This window comes from Apodemus sylvaticus, chromosome 13 (assembly GCF_947179515.1).
Source record: "Apodemus sylvaticus chromosome 13, mApoSyl1.1, whole genome shotgun sequence".
NCBI classification, from domain to species: Eukaryota; Metazoa; Chordata; class Mammalia; order Rodentia; family Muridae; genus Apodemus; species Apodemus sylvaticus.
Window position 1 is genome coordinate 38,805,529 of NC_067484.1, and position 19,985 is coordinate 38,825,513.

At 37.5% G+C, this 19,985-nt stretch overlaps 1 protein-coding gene across 1 annotated transcript in view; it reads right to left on the bottom strand.

The window, feature by feature from the left end:
• Adamts19 (ADAM metallopeptidase with thrombospondin type 1 motif 19) overlaps positions 1-19,985 on the bottom strand; it is a 201,116-nt gene that overhangs the window by 122,627 nt on the left and 58,504 nt on the right. The window contains exon 7 of the mRNA XM_052155432.1: positions 4,792-4,835. Coding sequence (XP_052011392.1) covers positions 4,792-4,835 — 44 coding nt within the window. The remainder of the gene's footprint in view (positions 1-4,791; positions 4,836-19,985) is intronic.

The following is a 19,985-nucleotide window of genomic DNA, read 5'->3' on the forward strand; positions in this document are numbered from 1 at the left end:
AACTGAAGCATGTATGCGTAGTATCTCAGAACATCGATACAGACTACATGGATTAAAATCCATACATATATACTTTTGACTTAGCTGATAAGCAAAATAATCTAATGATCAGCAAGTAAAATTCATTTCTGAGTTTATATTACCCACATCTGATTTTATTCTAGAAGCTCTCATTCACTAGTATTTTCCACAACATACTATGTTACAAGAGATGAAGCCAGATGTGGTATTGCTGCTACCTTCAATTCTAGTGCTCTGGTGGCAGAGGCAGATGGAGCTGTGAGGTCAAGTCCAGCCCAGTCCACATGTTGAGTTCCCACCCAGCCAGGGCTACATAATGAAAGTCTTTCTAAAAAACAGTAGCAAAAAAGAAGTCCCCCCCGCCATTTCATAGTCACTAGTTCTGGGACAGTGCAGGGAAAACTTTAATGTAAAGACATCCCTTCATCCAACCATTTTTTAAACTAATGAATTTTGAATCTATTACTTTTCCTTTCTTAACACATTTATGGCACATTGCATACATAACAGGCTACATCCAAATCAATTATAAATAAATAAAATGTGAGGATCATGTTTTAGAAAAAGCATCTGACAGAAATATATCCCTTCCTATTATATTGGGAGATTTTAAGATGTGTATATATAAACGGCTTACTAATTTGAACATGAATTTCCTTGCTTTACTGGAGATTGTACCCTCATGAGACGATTGACAAAGTATCAATGCTTACCTAACTTTTTATGTGATGGTCATCATATGAGGCCATATGAGGCAACCAACCAACAAAGATGTTTGATGAGAACATCTTTCTCATCAAAATTGAAAAGGATAAATACATCTACAATTACCATGAAGCAAGAGGAAATTGCCTTGCCACAACACAGCAGCTCCTCCAACAGCCATGCATATGATTGCGCAGTCTGATTGACATGGTTCTGTGAATTTGTGAGGTGCAGATTGAAGACTGGGTACACAGTCATTGTATAATGACTAAATTTGTCTTATCACTTAAATCACAGAAGAACACCAGCCATTTTCCGGATTGTAGAAGAGAAGTTACTAATATTGATCTATAGTTGTCTGTTTTGAGACTGACTACATGAGAATCAGGATAGATTTCTTTACCCACATCTAAAAATAACAGAAATAAAAGATTTAAATTGGCTTAAGTAATAGAGATTTCTATTATTTAAGAAATCCCACTTGAGTAAGCCCAAATACTAAAGTAGGTTTTTGGTTAGACACAATGGTTTAACTGTCTTTTGGGAAAAAGACATCTCTCTTCTCTCCACTCTGCAGTGGATAACTCTAAATTTATTGTAGGTCTGCTTCTCTTTGCAATTGTAGTGGTTAGAGTTGCATTATTCCTCATTTGTATCTGCTGGGTATATATAGGAGTCATTTATGGGTCAGTGAAGCAAACATACATTGCCAAACCAGGGCAAGTTCACATGCAAAACTAGCTTGCAACTGGCATCCTGAAGTCCTGTCCTCAAGGGCTGAGACTACTCATGTAGGCGCCACCACAGTGGGTGAGTCTGGGCACATGCTTCAATGTGGCAAGCCATTGTCTGCTGTCACAGAAAGCATGGGTATGTAGCTTTTTGTAAAGAAACAAAATGTTGCTTTATAATTCTTTTTCTCTATAAACTTATATAGTAACTTTGTGGGTTCTTTTTTATCTGTCTCCTAACAATATCTTCTCTGGCTCAGCTCAGCTTCTCCTGGTTCAACTCTCACCAACTATCTTTACTGCCTGCGAGCCAAAATCACTTCCCTTTTTTTTTCTTTTTTTTCTTTCTTTCCTGAGACAGGGTTTCTCTATGTAGCCCTGGTTGTCCTGGAACTCGCTCTGTAGACCAAGCTGGGCTCGAACTCAAAAATCCGCCTGCCTCTGCCAGCCAAGTGCTGGCATTACAGGCGTGAGCCACCACCACCTGGCCAAAATTACCTTCATCTCTCTCTCTCTCTCTCTCTCTCTCTCTCTCTCTCTCTCTCTCTCTCTCTCTCTCTCTCTCTCTCTGGGTTTTTTTTTTTTTTTTTTTTTTTTTTTTGGTTTTTTGGAGACAGGTTTTCTCTGTATCCAGCCTGGTCAACTGTCTCTTACCTTCTCTCTTGAAACCCTCTTCTCTTCCCTTTTCTTCTCCTCTCCTCCCTTCCTTTCCCTTCTCCTCTCCTCTCCTCTCTTTTTCTTTCTCTCCATTCCTCTTCTCTAGCCTTACTCTATCTTCTTTCCTCTGCTATGACCTACACTTCTGTCTCCTGGACACTACTCTCTCCAACTCCTTCCTTACTACTCTCAATTCTACTCTCAACTCTCAGACTCCACTGACTTTAACATACTCTCCTGTTCCAAGAAGGCCAAGAACCAACTGTCACTAAAGAGCAGAGAGTCAATAAAAGGCTCCTGGGCGTGTACCCAGAGGATTCCCCAGGATGTAATAAGGACACATGCTCCACTATGTTCATAGCAACCTTATTTATAATAGCCAGAAGCTGGAAAGAACCCAGACATCCCTCAACAGAGGAATGGATACAGAAAATGTGGTATATTTACAAAGGAATACTACTGAGCTATTAAAAGCAGTGAATTCATGAAATTGTTAGGCAAATGGGTGGAACTGAAAAATATCATCCTGAGTGAGGTAACCCAATCACAAAAGAACACATGGTATGCACTCACTGATAAGTGGATATTAGTCCAGAAGTTTGGAATACCCAAGACACAATTCACATATCAAATGATGCCCAAGAAAGAAGAAGAACAAAGTATAGATACTCTGGTCCTTCTTAGAAGGGGGAACGAAATACCCACAGAAGGAGATACAGAGACAAAATGTGGAGCAGAGACTAGGGATCCATCCCATATACAGTTACAAAACCCAGACACTATTATCAACGCCTACAAGTACTTGCTGACTAGAACCAGATATAGATGTCACCTGGGAGGCTCTGCTAGTGACAAATATAGAGGACACTCTCAGCCAGCCATTGAACTGAGCACAGGGTGTCCAATGGAGGAGTTAGAGAAAGGACCCAAGGAGCTGAAGGGGTTTGCAGCGCCATAGGAAGAACAACAATATGAGCCACCCAGTAACCCGAGAGCTCCCAGGGACAAAACCATCATCCAGATAGTACACATGGTGTTACCCATGGCTCCAGAGGCATAGGCAGCAGAGGATGGCCTTTTTGGACATCAAAGGGAGGAGAGGACCCTGGTCTTGGAAAGGCTTGATGCAGCAGTGTAGGGGAATACCAGGACAGGGAAGCGGGAGGGGTTGATTGGGGGATGGGGGAGGGTGATATGGCTTAATGGACTTTCGGGGAACCAGGAAAGGGGACAATATTTGAAATGAAAATAAAGAATATATCTAATTTTTAAAAAGGTCAATAAAAAGCAAAAATGATAAAAGGACAACAGATACCTAGGAAGTGGATTAGAGGTAACTATGAGTTGCCACGTGGGTGCTGAGAATTGAACCCAGGCCCTCTCAAAGAACAAACAGTGCTCTGAACTACTGAGCCATCTCTCGCTGTCTGATTTCTTTGAATAAGTAAATTTCCAACTAAGACAGCTGCATTTAACAGACATACATGTAGATATTGTATAGTAATCAGAAAGACAGTTACATATATTCTATTGGCTCCAGGGTAACCTTACAGGTATTTTTATGTCAATTCAAAACATGAAAAATTTGCTAATTGGTGATCAAAAGGCCTTCATTAATCATTAAAAGTAGACAGAATTCTTTTTGGTTAATTACATATATTCTTTATTTACATTTCAAATGCTGTCGCCTTTCCTGATTCCCCTCTCCGCAAAAACTCCCTTAACCCATCCCCCTCCCACTACTCACCAATCTACCCTCTCCTGCTTCCTTGTCCTGGCATCCCCCTATACTGCGGCATCTAGCTTTCTCAGGTCCAAGGGCCTCTCCTCCCTTTGATGTCCAACAAGGCCATCCTCTGCTGCATATGCATCTGCAGTCATGGGTCCCTCCATGTGTAATTTTTGGTTGGTGGTTTAGTCCCTGGGAGCTCTGGGGGTACTGAGTGGTAAACTGCTGTTCCTCCTATGGTGCTGCAAACCCCTTGAGCTCCTTAGGTCCTTTCTCTAGCTCCCATTGGGAGCTCCTCTGTGCTCAGTTCAATGGTTGGTTAAGAGTGTCCCTCACTGTATTTGTCATGCACTGGCAGAGGCTTCCAGGTGACAGCTATATCAGGCTCCTCTCAGCAAGCACAGGTTGGCATCCACAATAGTGTCTGGGTTTTGTAACTGTATATGGGATAGATCCCTAGGAGGGGCAGTCTCTGGTTGGTCTTTCCCTCAATCTCTGCTCCACATTCTGTCTCTGTATCTCCTTCTGTAGGTATTTTGTTCCCCTTTCTAAGAGGGAATTCTTTTTAATACTCGACAAAGAACTTGAAGCATATATGACTCCAATATAATCAGTTCTCATGCTATAAGTGTATTTAGCCTTGTGATGACAGAAAGAATAGAATGTTATTGAATACATCTGGGTAAAATATTAAAAATTGATAACAATCTTAAAACACATATAAAAATTTCTCCACTGCCTAGTTTATATATGAATTTTAAGCTCTTTCATTAGTAATAACTGCAGGGCTACCAACAGAATTAACATATAGTGGCAATAAATATACATATGACATTGCAAAAATAGTCCATCAAAATGAACACCCTCAAATAATTTATTATATTGAACAACTGATACATTTGGTTCTCCAGTGCTCATCAAACTGGTTTTGCTTTCAGAAATACTTACCCACAGTGTCACACGGCTCATCTTTGTGGACACAGAAATCTTTCCTAGATGAAAAAGAAAAACCAAAATAAAGATGGATTCTTTTAGACAATCACCAGTTATCATGAGACTTATATTCACAGTTACATGAGTCCCATCATCTATTCTCTCAAATTAATATAACTCAGAATAAGATGAAGGAATAGATCTGAAAAGATGACTGATCAGAATTTAATAGCAAACACACACTGTATAAACACGAGATATCTTCCTATTTAGTAGATACTATTTCAGAACTAAAATCCTGGTTTGTTCTGAATTTTGCTGCAAAATTTCATTGCATTTTTTTTTACAAAAAACATAGCTTATGGTCATGGGAAATTATTTACCATGGAAAAATATCATAATACTGATCCATCTAACAAAATAACTTCAAGTTAAGAGCTTACTGGTAAGGAATATCATTTCAAGACATCTACAGTTCCCTTTCCAAGACTTCCCAAGGCAAAAATTTTCATACACTGAAGCACATGTTTGAATAAGCATGAAGAAATTAGTATTTTATGCAAATGGAATCTTTGAATTATAGTTCACATTTTGATCTTTACTTTAGTGCTACGTGTTACAGACCATTTCTTAACAATACTTAACTCTTGTTCCCACATATTTAGGATTTCACAGACAACAATTTAGAGAACATAATCACAGTTTGGTGTAGGGGATATGCTATATTAAATAACAATTATTTATCTGTTGCTAGTGGTGTGACATTAAACAATGTTCTTAACTACTTCACATCTCAGGAACCTCATCTAAACTGAAGAGACACAGCCCCATTGTTTACTGTGCAAGTTAAATGCATCTCCTACATAAGGTAATAAAAACATCAGGCATATAGTAATTATGAAATTTTTGATGAATTATTTTTGTTCCTGCTATTCTTCTATCTGAATAATATACCCTTCTTTAGCATTTAAGTTTCAGATAATTTTTAGTCTTAAGAATATTGACACAGTTTAATGCCCATCCCTACCCACTCTTGTCCCTCCTGATCCCTCTCCCTCCCTCCCTCTCTCTTTTGCTCTCTTTCTCACTTTCTCTCCACTCCTGCTCCCCTTCCCCTCCCCTCTCCCTTTCTTTTCTCTCCCTCCCCCCCCACCTGTCTCTCCTTCCCTGGTGTGTATGTGATCAAAAGTTAGCTTTGTTTAAAGGCCACTACTATGTAGAGAATCTGAATCCCATTGTAAATTAGAAAATAAGCTTTAAAAACTTAATGTGCTGGTATAGAGAAATGAATCAGTTATTAAGAACACTAACTGCTCTTGCAGAGTACCTGGACTATATTCTCAGAATCCACATGGTGATTCAAAATCAACACCTGTAACTCCATTTCCAGATCAATGCCTTCTTCTGGCTTCTGCTGCACATAAATTTGCACGTGTGTGCATGCGTGCATGCGTGCTTGTGTGTGTGTGTGTGTGTGTGTGTGTGTGTGTGTGTGATTGTTCACGCTCATACAATCAATAACAATCAATAACCGTTTTAAAAAGTTAACATACCAAAGCAAACTCCATATTTTTTCAGTGAACTCCTTGTTTCACTTTGCCATTTCTTTGTCTTACATCCTGGTTGGTGGAATTTTTGTTTTTTGCTGTTGTTTTCTGGTTTTTGTTGTGTTTTGTTGTTGAAAGAGAGTGATTGAGAGAGACAGAACATGAAGTTAGATGGAAGGAAGTTAAGAAGGCTGTGAAAGTAATTGGGGGCAAATAAGACATGACCCCCAAGGTTTAATTCAAATTAAAATGTGATCATAATTTTTGAATTAAAATATCTTTTAAAAGCAAAAGGAAGACATAATGAAATAGTTAAGAAGAAAAAATTAGTGCATAACTAAGGAGAAAAGAATTGAGAATATAGGAAAAGAAGGTAGATGTGGTCAAAGTTTGGTATATGCACACATGGCAATGATACAATGTTACTGTTTTGTATAATTAGTATATACTGATAAATAAAGGCATACAGATATTAACCATCAAAAAGATACAATGTAGGACTGAGGCTGATCGCATCAATAATATTAATGCTAATAATCATGGTTTTCTGTTAACATCTTGGTTCGGTCAGCAAAAGCCTTATAATTTGGCAGCTATGTATAGCCTTGTAAATTCTGTGGCATATTTAAATACATTATTTTCTCAAACAGATTTCTATACATGGTAACTACATTAACCTATTACATGTCATGAGATAAAATTGCTTAATAAAATAAAGTTGGATTAATTTTTTGCATTTATTAGTAAAAAGGAAATGTTAAAATTCCATTATAAGTTTTTGATGTTTCAATGTGAGTGTCTATTAATTTTTGGTTTGCTCACTTCAAAGCTAAATTATTGAATTATTAAATTCTCTAAGTTCTTATGAACTTTATCTATCTTGAGTTATTGGTTTTATTTTTGGATAAAGATCACATCTATCTCTTGTTCTAGTTTGTTTCTCTGCTGCGATGATAAAACACTGACCAAAGGCATCTTGTGGGAGAAAAGGCTGTTTGTCTTATATGCCCCAAACACAGTCCATCACTGAAGACAGCCAAAGCGGGAATTCACAGAGCCTAGACAGGAACCATGAAGAATGGTGCTGAATAAGCTGCTTCCACCCTCTTGAGTTCAGCTGCTTTCTTATACCCCTGTTAAACTGTAGGACCACCCACTTTGCACTCCTCTGTGGGAGACCAAACTGTGGGAAACCAGACTTTCAACAGCTCTCACCTTGAGAATCCACTGACCTTGTGGCTTACAGCTGAACCTCCCCCTTCTTCACACAAGGCTGATCAACTGGTTCTTATCCTGGCTGAACACCTGGGGTTGTCTAGGCAGAACCAGCATTCCAGAAACTGCTGCTGCTGGATGCCACAGTCAGCATCCGCCCCATGACATTTCCTCTTTCTGTGCTTTTAGCATTCCCCTCAGCCCCTCCCTACTTCCTCACATGGTGCGTTCAAAACCAGGGGTTCAGCCTTTCATTAAAGAGGCCTTGACAAGACACCCCTTTTGCTTGGCTTCGCTTTTCTTTCCCGCCCATTTCTCTTTCAGGTCGGTCCTCCTCGACTCCCGGAATAACTAGGTCCTGCAGGACAAGATACTCCTTCCAACAGACGTGTGTGTATGTGTGTGTGTGTGTGTGTGCGCGCGTGCGCATGCACTCATGCACACAAGAGTGAGGCCAGGTACGTGCCTATAGGCAAATCACATGAAGGCATTTCCTCAACAGATGGTCCCTCCTCCCAAGGGGGTCTACTGTGTGTTAAGCTGACAAACTTTAACTAGAGCATCCCTTATGTTTCAACCATCCGTGTGTCTGCTGCTAGGAAACTTTTCCTTTGTGTCAGATTTTTTCTATGACTATCTTGCAAATATAACATGAAGAAGTATGTAAAAATCTCTGTATAATATTCTTGTGATTTAATCTATTGATAACATATGCTTGCTATCAGTTTATTTGGATTTATTATCTTATTTATGATGATACTTTCACTCATTTCTTAGATATATTTTGGTGCTTGTTGATCTTGTTCTTCTAATTTTTCTCTGGTGCTCCAAAATAATATTAATTTGTTGGTTTTTCTTAAAAAAATATGACATTTTTTTTCCTTTAGTGCATGTGTATACTGTTGTCACCATAGGCCTGAAGAGGATGTCAAATCCCCCAGTAATGGAGTTACAGGCAGTTGTTAAGTCTGTAGCACCCAGCATGGGTGCTAACAACTGAATTTCAGTCCTCTAGAAGAGCAACAAGCTCTCTTAATTGTGAGTAGTCTCTCCAGCACAATTTATATTTAATACATGATGACAATGACAATGTCAAGGAGGAGATGCTGGTGTTTTATCATTGCTATAGTAAATTCCATATTATAGGAGCTGCAAATAATACAAAGTTTTGTGCTTATAGTCTAGAGAGCAGAAATCTGAGATGAGATCTGTTCTGGGCTAAAATCTTTGTGTCACACAGAATAGTGTGATCTCTAGAAGCTTCTCTCTTCCCTTTATGTCCTTTGACTACACTGGGCCCAAACAGATAAATCAGGATAGATTCTCTGCTCTCAACATCCTTAACATGGCCACATCTACAAAGCCTTTTCTACCATGTAAAGAAGTATATTCAGAGTCAGGAGAAGAGAGCCTGGACATTTAAGGATGACATTATTTTGCCCAGATGTGCCTTAAATGCTAAAAGCTAAAAATTTATCTTTAGTTTTTTTTTTAAAATAGAAACAGAGCAGGGTGGTGTTGGTGCACGCCTGTAATCCCAGCACTTGGGAGGCAGAGGCAGGTGGATTTCTGAATTCAAGGCCAGCCTGGTCTACAGAGTGAGTTCCAGGACAGCCAGGGCTATACAGAGAAACCCTGTCTCAAAAAACACAAAGAAAGAAAGAAAGAAAGAAAGAAAGAAAGAAAGAAAGAAAGAAAGAAAGAAAGAAAGAAAGAAAGAAAGAAAGAAAGAAAGAAGAGAAGAGAAGAGAAGAGAAGAGAAGAGAAGAGAAGAGAAGAGAAGAGAAGAGAAAAGAAGAAAAGAAAAGAAACAGAAAAGAAAAGAAACAGAAAAGGGGCACAAAACATTTTTAATTCAGTATCTTCTTTCTCTTTTCTCATTTTTTACTGCATTTCTGGTTTTTCCTTTGTTTGGTTTTTGACATAAAGTCTTGCTATGTAGTTCTGGATTATGTAGTGCTTGCAGTGTAGCCCAAGCAAACCTTAAACTGGTAACAGACAACCTTCTAACTTCAGACACAGTGTAGGCTTCACAAATAAATACTTCAGTTCCATTTAGGTTTGGATAAGATCTATCATCTATCTATTCATTAATTTTGTTGGAAATATGTTTATGAGCAAGTCTATTTGTGTGTACTGGTTCATATGTGTGAATGGATGAACATGCATATGTATGGGTCAAAGATCAATCTCAGGTGTTGTTGCTTATTAGGCACTTTACAATTTATTTACTTAAATATGAATTTAATTTTCCAGCCTGGGCATTCACCAAATGTGCTAAGCTGGCTGACCAGTGAGCACCAGGGGTTATGCTGTGTCTGTGTCTGTCTCCACAGTGACAGCATTACACGTGTGCGCTGTTAGACTGGATTTGTCATCTTGGATTCTGGGGATCAGACTCGGTTTCCATGACTACACAGCAGACATTTTACCAGTTCAGTTGCTTCCCCAGCATCTTCATTTACAGGATCTCAAAATAGGTGCCTTTTCAAACACCAAAGCTTACTACACAATTTGTCTGTCTGTTTAATAATTTTCATTTATCGGTTACAGCTTACCTTTTTTATAACTAGGTAACACATCATTTGTTCTAAGTATAGCAAAGTAAAACTTCCATAATAGGCTATTGACCAGGTTTTTCTTTCCTTCAATTTCAAGATCTTCTATTTACTCCAAACAGAAAGCTGACTTTTCTTACTATAGAATTTTTGTGGTCATTGTTTTGAGACACGGTCTTACATGCTGGCCTCAAACTCACAAGGTTCCATCGGCCCCCAGAGTACTGAGATTACAGATGCATGTTGTATGCCTGGCTTTGAAAAGAAAATTTTAGGTTGGCATTATTGAGTCACAGAATTTAGAAGATATTATTTCCTTTATTCTCTCACTCATAAATATTAGCTAACATCCACCACAGTATACTTTTTGCTCTTATTTCTTACATTTGGTTTCTGGTTAGTTTTGACATTTCTTTTCCTTTGGTAGCTCTTCTGTCGTAAGCACGTGTGCTAAGGTGCTTGCACTACTGGTTTTTTTTTTTATCTTCTGTAATATTTTGGTTATTTTTCAATTTTTTAGGATCCATGAACAGAGGAAAATATCTCTGACAAGGGAAGGTTATCTCTGACAGTCTTTCTGCTCTGTTCCCCTAGAACATCCTGGGGCATTTATCCATCAATTCAATTCTGTCTCACTTCAGCAAACTCTTGGCAGCCATTTATAATTCTAGATATTAACCCTTTCACCATCTATCTAATTAAAGTTTTATTCATCTATATCTAATCACATCCCCAACTAACAACTTGACATTTTTAAGCATAAGCACCATAGTTTTATAGTGTTATGTTCAGTTTTCATAGAAAATATTCTGTTTTTCAAGTATTTCACTGTCTCATAGCTGACATTTTTATTCTTAATCTTATAAGCATGATTATTTTATGACTGAAATTGATTTTTACTGTATTACTTGTTATTGTTATATTGGGTTCTCACACTCAAAGATGATCTGATTGTGCCCCGTGGAATTAATTATGAACTTGATCACTGGGTTCTTTAATCGAGTTGGCTTTGTATGGTTTACACTGAGAGAGGGTCCTTCCTGCGCAGTTTTGAAGATATTTTTACTACGTGATTAAATGTCATGTGAAAATTCATGGAATGATTGCTCAGGGAGACATTTTCTTCCTATCCCATAATCATATGATGTGGAGGGATCCTTTCTTGAGAGACTGCAGCTCTTGACAGAGCTTTGACCACACATACACTTTTACCAAAGACTTAGATATCCGTGAGTTACATGCATCCATAATCATTTCATTTCTACTTCCTACTTTGCATAGCCTTGAAAGCTTTCCCCCGTACGGACCTAAAAAAAAAAAAAATCATGAAACAAGATGTGCAAAACCTTCAAAGGAAACATTTCAAATTCCAAGGTCAAACTCCCTCCAGCAACCACTGTATTCCTGTGAAAGTTGCATTGATCCTTGGCAGATCTCTTCGTGTATGGCTGATCTGTGCACATAAGAGATGCTTCTTATATTTTAAATTCAGTTTATAAAGGTTCTAAAATGGAGCATTATCTGGTCTCTAGATAACCACAGAATTAAACATAATTACTCAATCTGTGACCTGCCAGATGGAAATTAAGTGTCATAAAATGATAGATTTGTTTACAACAAATGCTGATATGCAGAGAAAAAGGATGCATGCATAATTTCATTTTATTTTATAACATGCAAAAACATTGATCAAATCCTTTATAGGTTAATATTAATGTGTCTATAATGTGTTCTCATGTCAATTAAAATTGCATACTTCTTTCTTTTTTGTGTTTTTCTTTTTACCTTTTTATTTATTCTATTGTTTTATTCCCTTTGCATCCTGGTCACAGCCCCTCCTCACTCCTCTCTTCCTGGTCCCATATTTACAAATCCCTCCTCCCATTACCCCCACCTCTTTTCTGTAGAGAAGAGGAACTTTGCAACAGGGTATCGTAACTGATCATGGCTCCACTTTCTGATTAGTCAGGCTGATTCTCTTGCCTCAAACTCCTGAAGGCTAGGACTATAACCATGACTTCAGCAAGAAGCTACTTAACTTTGAACACCTGTTCAATGGTACTTTAATTCAACTGAATATTATATTATAAATGATTGCAAAACATTGGTGATTGAAACAAATTATTTTTCTTTCAAAAGTTTAAAGTAAAACAAAATGTGTAGTGATGGGTATAAAGTGGGTTCAGGATAAATTATTTTAATAGAAAGTATGAAAATGTTCGTCTTTTCCCTTGGCAAATTTCTGACAAAAATTATTCTATAAAACAGATATAAAATTAAATTTAATTGCAAGAGTAATTTGAAAGGATTTAACATGATGTGAGAAAGTTAGAACTTTAAATATCTTTGTAACTCTAGGCACAAGGAGGCATAATATGAGATTAATATTTCACTTATACCTAATATTACAATACACAGATTATCTGTGGTAATAAATTACAAATATATGAGTATGGTCGCTTATTATATGGATTTCTCTATGAAGAATCAAAAGGTCTTCTTTAATCCCTTTGGGTGTCTTAGCTGAGATCCCTTTCTGATAGATCACTGGAATTCAACTAAGGTGGGCTGAGGCCCTCTTGAACACTAACCTTTCCCCTAGTTTTGGTGGGATTTACTATCACACCTTCATCTACTTTTGTTAGCCTTTATACTTAAAAATCCTGTGCCCAAAAGAGTCAGTCTTATCAGACTATCATGGGTAGGGTCCATCCCCAAAATGCTACAGATTTATGTAGAAGTAAGATATGCTATCTCCTAATTACTGTGTATTTCAGTACTGCTAATAGTACAATGTTGAGTGAGTCTGCAGAAATTTTAATTTTTTCTCAATATACTATTGTTTTTATGTTAAATCAGTAACAGGATAGTCATTTTATTTTCCTGAATACTTAAGGTTGGTTCTTAAGGTTTGTGCTTTAAAGTCTGTTGTTCCAACTGAATGAATGTCTCAAAGTAAAATTAATTTATAGTTGTTAAAAAGAAATAGCAAAGAAAAAGGAAACGAATATTGAGGCGCTAAATAATCTGATTGCATGTCTGTCAGGACAGTTCTTATGCCTATGATACAGGTGCTAAGAAAAAGATCATTTTGAAAACACTGCAAAATCAGAAAGAAGTCCGTGTAAATCAGTGAAGATACAAAAATTTATCTCATGCATGCTACAGCTGCAGCTAAACTTCTTTCAAGCTAAAGTTGTAACAGTCTCAGCAGGAGACCAAAAAAGAAGGAAGGCAGGAAGGCAGGAAGGAACGAAGGAACGAAGGAACGAAGGAGGAAGGAATGAAGAAAGGAACAAAGGAAGGGGAAAAATAAACAAAAATCAAAACACAACAATAAAAAGTAATTAGAAAACTTAAACTTGTACTTCTAGGCAAAACAAGCTTGACTGCTTTCATCTGACACCTTTATTCCTAGGGCTGTAATTTAGAAAGTCCACTAAATTGAATATTTCCTTGACAGCTTAAAATTAAGTCTTAAAGCTGGGCTCCTGATCCCCTCCCCACCTGCAGGATCTGTTCTACGGGGAACAGCTTTTATTGTCACATAGAGTTTGGTCATTATATTCTAAGCATAAGTTTCTAAACAAAAATTATTCCGCCATATATTTTGGGATGTCAACTCTTGTTGGAACTGTTCAGGTCTTCTTTAGGCAGCCATGATGTTGAAACTTCATGTGTGTAACTTCCATGTCATGTCTGGGGGAAACAATCTCACAGCAGAAATACTGTACCACTGGCTCTGAAAAACTTTTCACCTTCTCTTCCACGATGTTCCCTGAATCTTAGGTAGAGGAAGAGGAGTATGGATATCTCAAATGGTTAATGAGGAAGAGGCCTTGTTAATTCAGGAGCGTGTAGAAAGTTATGTGTAAGGGAAAGAAAGGAACAGGGGCTGTAAATTGTATGTTGACATGTGAGGGTGTTTTAATTATAAAAACAAAAGGAAAAAAACACTGCTCATAAACTAAGCCCAGCCTTTTCAGAGTATATAAAGGTGAGAGTAACAGGTTCCAAATCACTATTAGTTATCTAACATAAGAGGGTGAGATTCCCATCATGCCTCTCTTTGGTGTCTTTCCTGGAGCCTGGTTCTTCAGTGATTGTGGACCGTTTGAAAGCATCTTAACCATCCTAGACCAGCTTCATCTGGTGGTCAACCTAGACAGAGTCAATGTCCGCATTTCAGACTGATTCTAAGTGATAGGCACATATGCATTTCCAAGAGAAAATTGTATCCAGGGTATGAATATGAGATGGGAGATGTTAGGAAAGGGTTGTGATGTATACACAGTAGGTCAATGACAAAACAATCAATGTAGCTACAGAAATCTGTTTCTCACAGAGATATGCCACCAACGTGTACAGTCTGAGCATCACTTAAAATAGAGATACAGGAATAAAATATATTCCTTTGCGCCTCGGTGAAGAGAGTGCCTGTATGTTCCAATAAAATGACACACATCTGGATCTATGAAATGTTATGATGATAAAATGAAACAGGACTTTTTAGTCATTAAAAATATGGTGCCCATTCACATCTGTAACGCTTAGCATCAATGAGCAAGAAGACAAAGGTGGTCTTATATTAAATAACAGAAAGTTCTGTTTTTATCTTGGCAGCAAACAAATATAGAATGAGACACACCAAATAATATGGTAATGCAGCAAACCAAAGAATCGCATAAAACACAATTAACTTGAGGGCCAGAATCACACAGTGTAAAGAATACTCAAATGTACAAGGAAAGAGTTGCATGCGCCTTTTTTTAAAATATATACTACATCATATCATGGTGCATGAGGCTGCAACCTAACTATTTGATTTACATAATACAAGCAAAGAGGCTTCATCTGTATATAAACTGTATTAAAACTGTGACAAATGTATTGCTTATGGTCACGGGCACCAAAAGCCTTCACACAGCCAATTTCTAGTCACTGAGGAAAACAAAAAAATGAATAAAGTATGCTTTTTATATAGAAGCAACAAGGACCACTTCCCACAGTCACTGGAAGCATCTCCATTAAACCTGAAGAGTGTGTAACCAGAAGATTTATCCTCACTTGACTCTCAGATTCTTAGTCTTCACTGGTCAGAGATGTTTTTCCAGATGATCAAAGTAATATTTTACTAATTTCAAGATATTTCAAGTTGTGTGTGTGTGTGTGTGTGTGTGTGTGTGTGTGTGTGGTGAAGAATATAGATTTGCTTGCAGCTAAAACCTGTGTTCATACAGATTCAAATTCACATTTTTGGCTCATGTTGACTTAATGATATTCATGAAGTTGGCCTCAGAGAATTTCATTATGTGAGTTTATGGAAATGATACTTTTAGTCTAAACTGAGAAGGCCAATAAATTGTGTCTAAATTCTGACTTATATTCAAAAAAATAGTCTTTAATTTCCAGGAATGAAGATGCATCAGAGAATAAATCTCATTGTAAAGTTTTACAGTGCCCTGGGATATACCTATAAATGATTCATTCAGAAATGATCCAGTGATTTTTTATTAAATCAAGATACTTTTGGCATCTCTGTTATATTAAATTTTCTATCTTACTTGCCAATGGCACTCATTTGAAATTGATTTTTCAAGGGATTACAGATAAACCAAAATCATTTAAATAAATGTGAAAGGCAAAAAAAGTTATGAAAATTAAATTTTAAATAAAAATATTTTCAAGAGTCAGAGACTTAGGCTCTTTCTATAACAGGGAGAAACGTGACAACTATGCTAAGAAATCTGAGAGTCAACAACAGGAAAAAACAGTTTTGTCTTCTTGTTGCCATGACCCCACAGCACTAGGTCAGCTTTAAACAGTTTACTTCATTGTACCACACAGAACAATTTAACAAACATATTACCTCAGATAGGTTCAAATTCATACGATCATTATGCATTTTAGCTAAGAGCATGATTAATCCCTAAGCTACAATTTCTTCCCAGTGATGTGTCCACATAGCACGCAACATTTAGCAATCCTCTAAGATGAACAGTCAAAAGAAATGCCACAGTTATAAATTAAGTTCACACAGACCAAAACATGGGATCACTGGTGATTAACTTTCCTTACAAATTAAAGGTCCGATCATCATTTTTCTAAGGATTTGGTGTAGTTTATTTTTCCCCAACAAAATGGCCATCATTATTATACACTATTTAGTAAGTGAAACACTTCTCCAGACTACACAAAACACTCATTTAGGTGTTTCTGAACAGATTGTGCAAAATCATATAGTACTAAGACCTTCTCTTTAGTGCACTGGTCTTCACGGGTGTGAGGCATTACAGATGTGTGAGGGAGAAGAACTAACAAGCTCTAAGGAACAGTTTATGTATGTATACCGTGGACAGACCAATACCATTAATTATTACTCTAAATGAGTACTGGCACATGTTTAGTGTCATAGATAAAGATCCTGCTAGAGTTGCCTGCATAAACCCTCTGGGGCCTCTCCGCATGCCAGGTCTCTGGCACATCCTAGATCCTGATCTCTGTTATATCTCAATGCTCTCCCTACACCTGATCCCACACCCATCTCCACTTCCACTCAGTTCCCTCACTCCATTGACATCCATTTTATTTCCCCTTCTGAGAAAGATTCATCCACCTTCCCTTGGCCCCTCCTTTTTATTTGGCTTCTGTGGGTCTGTTGGTTACAGCATGGTTACCCTGTACTTCACGGATAATATCCACTTATAAGTAAGTGCATTCTATGAATGTCCTTTAGGGTCTGGGTTACCTCACTCTGCATAATATTTTCTAGTTCCATCCTTTTGCTTAGACTCCTACCAGTGGTGGAGGGTGGGGGGATCCTGCCCTGGCCACTTCCTATAGCCAAACAGGACTCCCAGTGGATATATAAGGACAACAACCTACCCATAAAACTTTCAACCCCAAATGTGTCTTGCCTACAAGATGTACAGGGACAAAGACAGAGCAGAGTCTAAGGGAATGGCCAACCAATGACTGGTCCAAATTGAGACCCATCCCATGGACAAGAACCTATCTCAGACACTATTAATGATACTCTTTTATGGTGGCAGACAGGAACCTAGCATAACTGTCCTCTGAGAGGCTCCACCCAACAGCCAATGGAAAGACATACAGACTCACACCCGAATAGTAGATGGGGCTCTGGGAATCTTACAGAAGAGTTGGGAGAAGTATTGAGGAACCCAAAGAAGACAGGGACTCCAAATGAAGACCCACAGTGTCAATTAAACGGACCCGTGAGGGCTCCCAGAGTCTGAATCACCAACTAAAAAGCAAGCTTAGACTGGACCTAGGCCTCTGCACATATGTAGCAGATGAGCAGCTTGGTCTTCATGCTGGTCCCCCAACAACTAGAGCAGAGGCTGTCCCTGAGCCTGTGGTGTGCCTGCCTGCCTGTGGAGCCTATATCCCTAATGGGATGTGCCTAGTTCTGCAGTAACTTGACCCAGGTACGGGCTTCCCATTCTCAAAAGAGAAGTTGGAATGGGGAGAGAACTTGCATGATGGGGTACTGGGAGGAGAGGAAGGGGTAATATTAGGTTGTAAAGTGAATAAATAAATAAATGTAATAAAAAAAATAAACAAAAAGAGCCTGGAGGATGAAATGACTGATATACCCTGCCTTTTCCAGCTTCTGACACAGAATACATTCTCTACACGTTGGCCTTTTGCCCTTCGTCAAAGTCAACAGCCTAACATCTTCCAGTCCCATGAACTTGTCACCTTGTGAACCACAAGGAACCCTGTAGCATTCATTATCAAATTCAGGATCTTGCGTTGTAGAGGTTACCTAAGGTTTTGCAAGCATAGCCAGTGTAATCACGAGTTATTTCCTTAATAAATATGCAAGGTTCCTTGTGGTATGTAAGGTGACAAGTTCATTAGGACCAGAAGACATTCGAGGGGTAGGGGGTTACCGTGCCCGCTACAGCATATGACATGAAAACATGTTGAAATATATAGAAGGTAAAAGAAACAAATATGGAAGTGTGTGCACAACATATAGAGTGCTCTGCACACACACACACACACACACACACACACAGGCTAATTTTTGGAAAGAAGGAGATGTAAGAGTAGTGAAACAAATGCTATGTGTTAAAATCATTTATGTGTAATATGTGTGAAAAATATGTCTTAAACTTCACTATGAGTGTACACTGTGAGAATAATAGCTATTGATTAAAAGTTATTGTAAATCTTGAACACGAGACTATGCATTGTCTGATGAACAATCTCTAAAACCTTTCCTAGGAAACATATGAAGGAGCACATGAAGACATATGAAGACAAACAACAGCTCAGAATAGACTTTTAAGAAAAATGGGGACTATGAAACAGTAAGGACAGGTAAACCTCACTCTGGGATTAATTTCCTGTGTACATCACTGAACACATAGTTTTTAATTATAATATTCTATTTTGTGGAAGGTGTGATACGCATGGCTAGGGAAATCTAGAACAAGCAGCAAGGATGAGAATGGAGGGATGTTGGATCGATATTTATCAGGGATATTGACCAATAGGTATTGCTGTTGTTGTGTCTTTACCTATGGTTTGGTAAATTAGGTGAATTTGGTAAATCCTGAAATTGACTGTGAAATCCAGTTGTTATACTTATGCAATCAATGTGGGAAGTTCGTTGTATGCTTTTGAGAAGACGTCTCCCTAAGCAACCCAGACTGAACTCCAAGTCCTGAGCTCAGGGGACTCTTTCTCTTCAGCATCACAGTTTTGGATTCCTGGTACATACCACCATGCCAGGAGGCCATGTTGTGCTTCAAATACCTATGTAAGGTCTGGACTAAAGAGAATCAGTGCAGAAGTGTACAGAAGTGCAAATGACTTCAGGTGTGGCTCATGTGATAGCCTCACTGTTTACATCTGCCTCTGTGTGACCCTTTCTCTATTCTTTAATATTAGCACCAATAATAATAAAATACAAGAACCTATTTTAATTATGTAATTACTATTAGTCAAACATAGTGTTAGGTTTATTAGTTACCTATTGTTAATTGAGCTAGAGAAGCTAAACATGTAGTCTCACTTTGAATTTCAATTTATTTCCTGCAGTTTATGTATTTCATCACCATATGCTTTTCCTTGCAACTTTGATATAGCTTTAAATTTGAAGTGCTCCCTTTGAAATAATTCCTATATATAATTTTAATATTTTTATAGATCCTAATCATTCTAACCCATATTATTTCCTTTTCACATTTCTATCAACTTTATAAGAAAATAAACCACGAAATACAAAATTAACATAAAATAATGAATAATAACAATTTGCTGGTCTATAGTTTATTTCTAAGCACATTGATTTGCATCTTTACTAAATAATTTACATAGCACTAGATTATTCCCCAAATTCTATCTCTTTACCAGGTCTGATATTTGTAACATAATAAAAGAAAAAAGAATAAACACTTAAGATGTTTAATGTTAACGACATCCAGATCTTTGTACTAATACTTCCTAGCATCTAAGGACAAAAAATTCTTTCATTCATTTAAGCACAAAGGTCACACACTTCAATTCACAATAAAATGTGAAAATTATGGTAATGATGATAAATAATTTTAAAATAGAAGCAACTGAATTCTGAAAACTATGTGGGCCTATTGGAGGTATTCATCTGAAAGTAGTATAGATTCGATAGCTGATGAAAACAGACATGAAATGAGAAAGATTAATGAAATATGATGATCAAGAAGGAAAAAAACAAAGATTTTTATAAATGCTGGATTATGATCTTAAATTCATTAACGGGATTGATGAAGACTTCTTAGTCAAATAGATCCTTCAGTCAAATAACAACAGATCCATTCAGTTGTCAATAGATTGGGGATATTTATCATTAGCACAAATGTTCAAGACTATGTTT